At 37.2% G+C, this 10,158-nt stretch overlaps 1 protein-coding gene across 1 annotated transcript; it reads left to right on the top strand.

Annotated features, from left to right (window-relative positions):
- The first annotated feature begins 847 nt into the window (after positions 1-847).
- Positions 848-5,551, top strand: LOC105054716 (WRKY transcription factor 72A). Its single transcript, XM_010936327.4, has 6 exons — positions 848-1,003; positions 1,513-1,596; positions 2,253-2,345; positions 2,561-3,073; positions 3,341-3,454; positions 4,552-5,551. Exons 1-6 carry the CDS (start codon positions 914-916, stop codon positions 5,416-5,418), a joined length of 1,761 nt encoding a protein of 586 aa, XP_010934629.2. The 5' UTR covers positions 848-913; the 3' UTR covers positions 5,419-5,551.
- The last annotated feature ends 4,607 nt before the right edge of the window (positions 5,552-10,158 follow it).

Raw genomic sequence — 10,158 nt, 5'->3', positions numbered from 1 at the left:
CTCTCAGAGCTCTCTGTCTACACTTCACTGTTGCCCAGTCACCTCTCTGACTTGACCGTCGGAGGGTCCCCGCCGGAGCCACCTCCGGTCAGTGCGGACTTCATTTTGCAGGTGCACGCTCCCGACGATCGGACGACGAGGCGATTGGCCGCAATAATTATATATACAAGTATATAGCTTATATGCAAAAAAAATCTAAAATTATTTAAAAACACATAACTATCCTTGTGATCTCAACCCTTAAATATTGCTAGTTAAATTACATTAGAGCAAACTTAGATCATTTGATCCTCTCATATTGTACATGTCTATATAGTTAAAGCATCTATGGAGTCAGGGACCTTGGATTTTAAAACACGGCATTATATCATTCATGAAGTAAGTTTGAATACCATAAAAGAATAATGCGAGAATACATTCAAGCTATGTGCGAGCATCATCGGAGATATATATTTCGAGAATTATCTATCCTAAATTATTTGGTTGAAAAAAAAAAAAAAATCTTGGGAGTTATCCTATCCTACTGGGGACGACGGTGCCTATTTGCCGGAAGCTAAGGATAGGTTTGACCAGAGGCTAAGGCCATGTGACGTACAATATTAGGGGTCGATGGAGAAAGTTCAGATAGGAGGAAGGTAGCGTAGAGTGCGGCTACAAGCGCTCCAGACAGACCAACGACAAGTCTCACGCGTTGAAAGACCCAGTTTTCTTTTGCTTCTTGCATTGCACTTGGGGTGTGTTTACCCTTTGATGATCATGACCTAAAGGAGATAAGTACTTGGGTTGATTTTTAACGCAAGTCAAACTTAGGAGGCTTCTCTCTATAAGAGGAGGATGGCAAGGACAAAAGGCAAAGAAGGGTAGAATTTTCATCAAGGAGGAGGGAAGGAGAGGTGACCTTGGTTTGTCTTCAATGGAGGTGACACTAAAGCGGAATGTTGTTGTCGAAGAGGAGACGAAGGTTGGGTGTGTTGGTGATGAAGAAAGTGGAGAGATTGGAAAGGTTTTGCTTCTTCTTCTCCTGTCTTAATTAACCTATGTACCATGTTCATGTTCTCAATTTGAAATTTCCTTTTATTTTGAAAGTAAAAGATGGGTGAAGTACTCCAGAATTTTTCGGGAATTAATGGTTCGATGCATATTAGGAGTTGGAAATTTTCTCTTCTTGCTACCCTCATAGGTCATCTGATGAAAAGTTCTATATATTTAGTGCTTTATGCTTCTGTGAAGTGAAATTGATCAACGAACATCCCATGACGAAAATAATGGCATCGAATGTTACCAAAGATTATGTGAGTGCAAAGTCAGAAATCTAGACAAAAAGTGGAACTTTTCAAGTTGAAATAATATCAGCCTTGAAAGAAACTGAGAATTGGTCTACCGTGAAAGAATTATCATATATTATCTAGAATAATTTGGGAAGAACTGATCAAGTCCTCTCAATCACCTGCTCAAAAAGAAGAAGAAGTCCTCATATTTTTTTGATCCTTATATAAATTTGTGATCTTGCAGTTTGGAGGTGAAACACCAATCTATGACAGGGATTCTTCAAGATCATCTTCATCAAGCCAAAGAGATTCCATCAATAACAGAGAGGTATGGAGTTATAAATTTCATTAAAATAAAATAATTTTACCATCGCATGCATATACCTATCATCCGATTTTCAATATTCAAATAGAGTACAGCCAGATATATGAAGGTGCATGCCTTTAGTCTGCAGCTCCTCTTGCAAATTATTCTTTTTCCTTTTATACCATGAAATGTGTATATTTGCTAATTAAGGTTCCAGATCGTATGTCTGTAAACATAATAGCCATCTCTTTCTCAGGAAGAAACACCTTCTTGCATGCTTAAATAGATGTTTTTATGAATTAATGATATTCTTAATTTAAATTGCTGTGTGATGATAGTCTCGGCGAAACAAAATGATTGAATCTAATTGTTTAAACTGCTTATAGAAATATATGGAAGAAACAAGATTATGTATATATATTAATATCCAATTAAGAATTTGGAATTTGGGTATCCATATCAATTCAATTGGTTTGGTTCATTTTTGCAATTAACATGGATCCCTGTAGCACAGTTTTCCTTAATTACGGCACACACACTAAAAGGAAAATAAAATTTATTTCGCAAACTATGAAAAAAATAATAAAGAGTCTCACGACTAAATTCAGGATCCTTCAACTTCACTATTATTGATTTTTTCTTGCATGAGCACTCTAACTTGTGTCCATGAACTATAGGTTCCCACTGTAATTGGAAGCGAACGATCATTCATGGATGCGAGCTCAAGACCGTCTTCTTCCAAGCCCAAGAACTCAGTTACAATCAGTCAGGTGAGCATATATTTCCAGATCCATCAATAGGAAAAGCAAACAAGAAAAGAAAAGATTGTTTCAGCATTAACCTCAAATTTTAACCCCTCCCCGCTTTTTTTACAAAGCTTCAATGGGATAATTCAATTGTAGAGCATGGGGCTCAAAAACGAAATAGTAGTATATCAGTATGCAGCTAGAAATGCTCATTCTTATCACGGACTGTGACTTTATAGGAGACGCAGCCTGAATCCACTAAAGCAGAAAGGTTCGATGTTAAGAAACCATTCATGGCGCAAACAGTGAAGGATTACCAATCCCCCCAAATGCACTTCTTTGACATTGTCCAAAAAGAACATGTTAAGAAACCAGATGAGACTTCTAGCACACTTGACAATGCTGAAGAACCTGAACTCGTCTCTCTCAGCCTTGGAACGCGCGCAAGTAGAAGCGGAAAAGAAGAGGAGGCAAACACATATAGTAAAGGAAAAGAAGATGGAATGATAAAGGAAGGCCTTACCCTTGGATTGCACAGCAAAGTTGATGGTTCTAGCAGTGGCCCAAGCGAGGCTCTGCTGAATTTGAGCCCGGACAACAGCTTTGAGGAGCCAAAGGAAGCTGATACTGGGGAACCATGGCCACCGAGCAAGATGATGAAGAGTTCAGCAAATGGTGAAGATGAAGTGCTACCACAACCTCCGCTTAAGAGAGCTAGAGTTTCTGTGCGAGCAAGATGTGATGCCCCCACGGTTCGTATGGCTAGATCCCTTGTGTTGTTCTCAACTTTGCACTTGGCCCGTATGCATGCATGCAAGCATGTGTGGTGTATGTATGTATGTAGTATTTGCAAAGAGTTCGTGCATTGTGCATTATCATGTTCCTTTTTTTGGTATAATTATGCATTATCATGTTGGCTGATGGGGAATGTTCATGAGTTTAATAGAAATTAAATCATATTTATCTATATATAAATGTCCATTTTTAGATTATTGATTGAATTTTAGTTCTATTTACAGATGAATGATGGATGTCAATGGAGAAAATATGGACAGAAGGTTGCGAAAGGTAATCCATGCCCGCGAGCTTATTATCGTTGCACTGTTGCACCGGCATGCCCAGTAAGGAAGCAGGTATCTTCTCTTCTCTTAAAGTTTGGCGGTTTTCATAGGCTGGATTCAATTTTTTTTTTTTTTGATTTTTCGATCAAGGAATAACTTTAATTTGAATTGTGGTTAGATTAACTCTACGATAGAACTTAGCAATTACGAATAATGATTAAATTTTGCAAATTTGATTTTGGTGTAGCCCTCATGAGGTCCAAGAGAGCAAAGCTCGGTAGCCTCTTAATTTTCTCCAAGTTCAATTTTCTTGTTTCAGGATAGAGTTTCATTTATTTTGAGATTTTTTCAGCTTAATTTGCTAAATATCTGGATTTATTAATAAATAAAAAATTATTATCTATTATGTTTTAATAAAAAATTATTGAATCAGGATTTTTTATTTTGCAATGTGTACAGCAAAATGCTGCGCATCCTAAAATAACTACCATCAAAAAAATAGATGATCATCAAATAATATATATTTTATATAATATAGTAGGTACATATGGACTATTTTATTTGATGGCAGTGACCCACAACTGCATAATATTTTACGGTGCCGTCCATGCACTACAAAGGATCCATATTCAACATTTTATCATGCATGTTCTTATAAAAGTCTTGTCAACTCTTGATTTGTTACTATCCATTTATTTAGAAATTAAGATACTGATCAAACCGAAGGTCAGATTAACAAAACTAAAGTTGGTCAAACATCCCGTTCAATTATGATTCAGCAATGTACGCTTAAAAACCGACGCGCAGTTTCATTGAAGTTGAAATGACTGTCGAACGAAAAAAAAACAAGCATCTTTTATTGACTCTCTACGAAGTAAATAGTAAGATATTTTGTAGGTCTCGACATCATCATCATCCACGTTTCGACTCTAATGGCTCCGTGCACGCTTCCACAACCAATGTATTCAACATTCCGTGATCCAAACTCTTACCTAAATCCAAATAACATTATTATTTAATTTTTATTTTTCACCTAATTATGTAAGCAATCGTTCTACCCTCATATATTTGTCTCGTCCTGTTTTGCATATTAAAAAAAAAGGAGGAAAAGAAAGACCCTTTAAAGAAAATTTTATGATTTTTTCTTTTTTTTCATTTCATCTTTTCAGGTGCAGAGATGCGCTGAGGACATGTCCATATTGATCACCACCTACGAAGGAAACCACAACCATCCACTTCCGATGGGAGCCACTGCCATGGCTTCCACCACCTCCGCCGCTGCATCCATGCTGATTTCTGGTTCATCCACTAGTTCTTGCCCACCCTTCGGATCCCTAGCCTCCTCGACCGCCAACCTTCATGGCTTTAGCCAGGTGGATAACTCGAGGTTCAAACAGTTCTACCCACCAAACCCATCAATCTACTCTTCCGCCTCCCACCCCACCATCACATTAGACCTCACTGTACCTTCATCTACTCCCCAGTACAAGTTCTCTTCAAACCTCACCTACCCAAAGTACTCCTCGACGAGTCTCAACTTCTCTTCCTCAAAGTCCAACACTATCCCAACATCTTGGAGTGGTGGGAGCTCAACCTATGGAGCTCATTTTTATGACAAGAACAGCATGGGATCTCTAAACCTTGGAGGGCAAACTCAAGACTCTTTCAACCTATCCTACATGCACAAGGGAACCAGCCAAAATCCTGCTCCTAGCCAGCATCTCCTGACAGAGACGGTTGCTAACGCGATCACATCGCACCCGAGCTTTCAGTCAGCATTGGCGACAGCGATCACGTCGTACCTTGGAGCACAGGGAGCGGAACGTGCAGGAGAGGGTAGTCCAGCAGGCCAAGTAGGTCTGAAATGGAGCGAGCAACTGGCCTTGGCGCCCACCTATACATCGGCATTCACCTCACCGAGTAATTATTCAAGCCATCATCAAGGAAGCTCGACGTTTCTCCAACCACCACCAGCTCTTCTAAGCGCCAAGAGTGCCTCCGCATCGCCAGTGGGTAATGGGGAACAAAAAAGCTAGCTGAAGTGTTTTTTTTTTTTCATTTTAGTTTATGATTTTTCATTTCTTTTAAGGAAAGTCTGAAACTTTTGTAAGGATAATTGGTTGTTTCATTTATCAGTTTTCAAAGAATCAACTTTGAACCAGAGAGGATCTCGGCACCTGAATTTATGATTTAAAATCAAAAAAAAAATTAAGAATTAAATACAAAGGATGAATAATATGGCCAATAGTCCCGCTCCCTTGAGAGCTTGTTCATGGAGGAGATCCATCGATTACATCCCAGATATTGCTAAAAGAAAAAGACACCTCGGATAATTTTGTTGATTTATATGTTAAATTTGTCAAATCCTAATGGATTCCATGTTATTCTCGCAGAGATGCCAACATCGATACTGCTATATTAAAAAGGAGCTCAACTCCTCTTAGCATATGCCACATATTAAACGCTAAGCACGAAACGTATCATATGTTAGGCAACACCGTGTTTAGCTATTTGGGTCAGATGAAGCAGCCGAATTCGCATTTGAATCTATTAATCGGATCGGACCCACTCGATCCGCAGGGGGGCTCACCACCACCCTCCATCCCTTTTCCCCTCGTATGCTAAGGAAGTAAAGGTGCATGATCACCCATACGGGTGAGCATGGCTTAGAGAGGAGAGGGATGCACCCCAAGTGACCATGTTCGGAGAGGGGAGGAATACACCCCTTCTATTTCTCCTCTTTGTTGTAGCACCACCACCACCACCACCCCTTGCTCCCCTTTGGAGTTTGCATCCTCCTTTACTATAAGAGACAATACCACCATTGCCTATGCCATCCACTCCCTCTCTTTCTCCTAGTTTATCCCTTTTCCTCTTCGAGTGGTGGTCATTCGTTGATATCCACCTGATCCAGCCATAAGAAAACTGTGATAGCCCAGCCAGCCCAAACAAAAAAAAAAAAATGATGAAGACTCCCAGGGAGTCTTCTTCTCCCGACCGGCTCCTAATCGGAGTCGGAAACCTCACCGGAGAGGAGTCAAACTCCTCTCCTTTGGTTCTATTTAAAGGGGAGACCCTTCTCCCTTCTTCCTACCAAAGAATCCTGGGGCAAAACGGCAGCAATCGCCGAAAATTTCCCACGGAGACCCGTCCCTGTGCCATCCAATTTCTCGCCGGAAAAGCCTCGCCGGCGTCGGAGGTAAGCTTCCTCCCCTTCCTCTCTCCTCCCCCTTCCTTCCCGTGCCGATGTGTACGCTCGCCGGCGACCGAAGTCGTCGAATTTTGTTACGGAAGAATCTTCCTTTTTGCCGTTTTTCCGTCGTCGGTGGTCACCGCCGACCACCAGTTTGGCCTCCTCTTGCCGCGGATCGTCTCCCCTCCTGTCGACGGCCGTCCCACGCCGGCTGCGCCGCCGGTCGGTCAGCCAACGAGGGGACCTCAAGGTCCCCTGTTTCAGCCCAAAAGAAACCCACGGGAGAAGAAGAAAAGAAGAAGAAGAAGAAGGAAAAGAAAAAGAAAAAGAAAAGAAGAAGAAGGAAAAGAAAAGAAAAAGAAAAAGAAAAGAAAAAGAAAAAGGAAAAAAAAAGAAAAAAAAAATAAAATAATAATAATAAATAAGATTTTCTCTCCTCTCTCTTCCGTGAAGGAAAAAAAAGAGAAAGAAAGAAAAGAAGAAAGAAAAAAATAAAATAAATTAATTTATAAATAATAAAATATGAGAAAGAGAGTTTCTCTCTCTTCCCTCTCTCTCTTCAGTCTGAACTAGTATTTTCTCTCACTAAAATTTGACTTTCTCTCTCTACTTTCTCTCTCTAGAATCCTCTCTCTAGATTATTTCTCTTTCTTAAGATTTCTAAAATTTTGAGAAGAATGATGATGAATTTAAATGATCTTCGTGATAGATTTTTGATCTGTGATCGTCGGACGGTACACCGACATCCACTTTGATCAGATCAAGTATTTTTAGATTTTATTTCTCATGATTTTATTGAATTATCCACATGATAATTTTAGCATGATTTGATCTGATCGATCAGAATTTGTTGAATCATATTGTCTGAAGAATTCAAGATGAGTTTTCTCTCTTTAGAATTTTCTCTCTCTAGAATTTTTTCTCTCTAAAATATTCTCTCTCTTGATTGATTCTCTCTCTAAAAAAGGTTAGTGAATGAAAAATTTTTTTTTAATAAGTCTGATCTGATTCTAATGAAGAACCCTGATCCATGATTGTCAAACAGCGTACTGGCACCCACCTTAATTTGACCATGAATCTTTGAATTTGATCATCCATGATTTCGATCTAGCCATGATTTGATTTGATCATGTTGATTTCACCAATCGAGATATTGGATCAATCGTAATGTTGGATTGTGTCATCTGATCAATTCGAATTGTACCTCATAAATTCTCTCTCCTCTGATTTTCTCTCTCTACTTGATTTTATGAAATCGATGAAGAAACCTCGGTCCTATCACTTCGAATCCGATTTGATCTGATAGTCAAACTTTGGATCGTTTATGTCCTAATTAGATTTTGATTAGATGAAATTAGATGATCGAACCCAATCTAAACCATTGAAATATGATGTTCGTATTCTTTCTAATTATTAAAATTAATTCTATATAGGATTGTGGATGTTTGATCATGGGATATCACAATATGATCTACGAACAGAATTTTTGAAAGAAAATTTATAGAATTATGTGGATTTATTGGAATACGTTCGAGATAAGTAATGTTTCACTTTTTTTAGATTTATCGATAAATTATAATGTATTTTTCTGACATGATTCGTGAAACGATGTATGAATTGGATGAATGGTATTTTGCTATGAAAATATCTTATTTGAAATGTTATGATGAAGCATGATTGAACATATTGATTTCGTGATGCATTATATTGATTGATTTTGATATTACATGATTATATGTTTTATTATCGAAATTAGAATATGAAATATGATTTATGAAGAATTATGATATAAGAAACATTATGAATTGACAACCTGACAATGTAAAGGACCCCACCAATGGAGACATATACGTTGGCAATTGATTGTCCCGAGGGTTTATGTCGCCAGCGAGACCAGCGAGATGTCACTAGAGAGACCAGCGACAAACCGCCAGAGAGGCCAGCGGTTCCGAAGGACTTTGCTGCCAGATGATTCGTAGCCTACCGCAAGCAGATACGCGGTATTATGATCCTGCCACAGAAAAAATGTGGTCATAGCTCATGGTTGACGAAAAAAAATTGAAGAACAAAAGAAATTGAAATTTGGAAAGAAACTTGAATTTTCGAAAAAGAAATGAATTTGGCATGAATTATGTTGCATAATTGAAATTGATTTCGAATTGATGAACTCTATATGCTTATTTTTTATAAATGATGATTTACTTAAATGCCTGATGAAATCTGTTGAAAAATGATCATTGCTTACTGGGCTGTCTAGCTCATTACCTCTTATTTTACTCTTTTTACAGATGTTGAGGAATTAAGATGATACAAGATATGAATGGAAGAGTGATCAGAAGTAAAATCCCTATACTTTTATTTTAGGTTGAAAGGCTTATTGAATTTGATGCAAAGCCTTTGAATTGTTATTAAATTTATTGAGATATTAAAGAAGAAATTTAGATCGTTATGTTTTGGATTTAATTTATTGACTAATTATTCTGCTGTTGTTTTAGAATAGCATGATAAGATGCCTTGCATGCTTATGGGAAGAGTTTCTATGAGTATGCGACGGTTGCCATGACCCTCGATTCACAATCTCGGATTGGGGGCGTGACAATTATAGTGGTATCAAAGCATGAGTGGATGAATTATAAAATATAGAATCAGATATAGAATGTGTGTAAGCGGATAGACACCGGGGACATTATAGTGTAGATCTTTGATGATTGTAGTGGGAGAAATATTTAAAAATTTTGATTAAACATTGAGATTATGTATAAAAGAATCGCAAGAGATTATAACATATAGAATTTGAAATATGATGGATGATCTATAGATCATGATATGATTAGTTAGATCTTGATCGAAAGTAATCACAAAAGGATTGACATAAAATTTTATTGTGCAATTGTGGTTATTAATTTGATCATTGGTTATTCAAGTAAATTGTAAGTTCAAATTCGAGGTGAAAATAATACTATGATATTACTTCTAGTTGAGAAATTGACTATTATTAGCAAGATAAAGATTTGATAATAAAATGTTGTTCCAGGATGGACTAAGAAAAATCTTTTATGATGCTTGATTGGAATATTTATCGAAAGTGAACTTGGTATGTGGATCATATATAAAGTGACATATTAGGATGAATGCATATTTGAGGATATTATAAAAAAAAAAATCTATTTCTTATTGATGAAATTGATTTTGAGATTGTAGGATATTCATCGTATTGGAATCTTTAATCATTATCCTTAGATCTAAATAATGGATCATATTATGTCTCTTGGAGACTACATGATGTGCATGGAATTTCAATTTAAAGATTTCGTATCTAAGTTGATTAAGAGATTTTCTGATATTATTATTGAGGTTGTTAATGAAAAATTGATATCTTTAGATTAAGATAAAAGATCTGATTTATATTTATTTCAGACTAAGGGATCCATGTGAATTTATAATTTAAAAATTTTAGATTTAAGAATTGATATGGAGTTTCTTTGCTTTTGTTAACGGGGTCCCTAATTGAATCTACTGTTAAATGAAGATTTGATTTTTTTGAAGCTTGTATGATTGTTATGAAAGGATATTTGATAGATAT

Source organism: Elaeis guineensis, chromosome 2 (assembly GCF_000442705.2).
Source record: "Elaeis guineensis isolate ETL-2024a chromosome 2, EG11, whole genome shotgun sequence".
Taxonomy (NCBI): domain Eukaryota; kingdom Viridiplantae; phylum Streptophyta; class Magnoliopsida; order Arecales; family Arecaceae; genus Elaeis; species Elaeis guineensis.
This window is presented reverse-complemented; position numbering and strand designations above follow the sequence as displayed.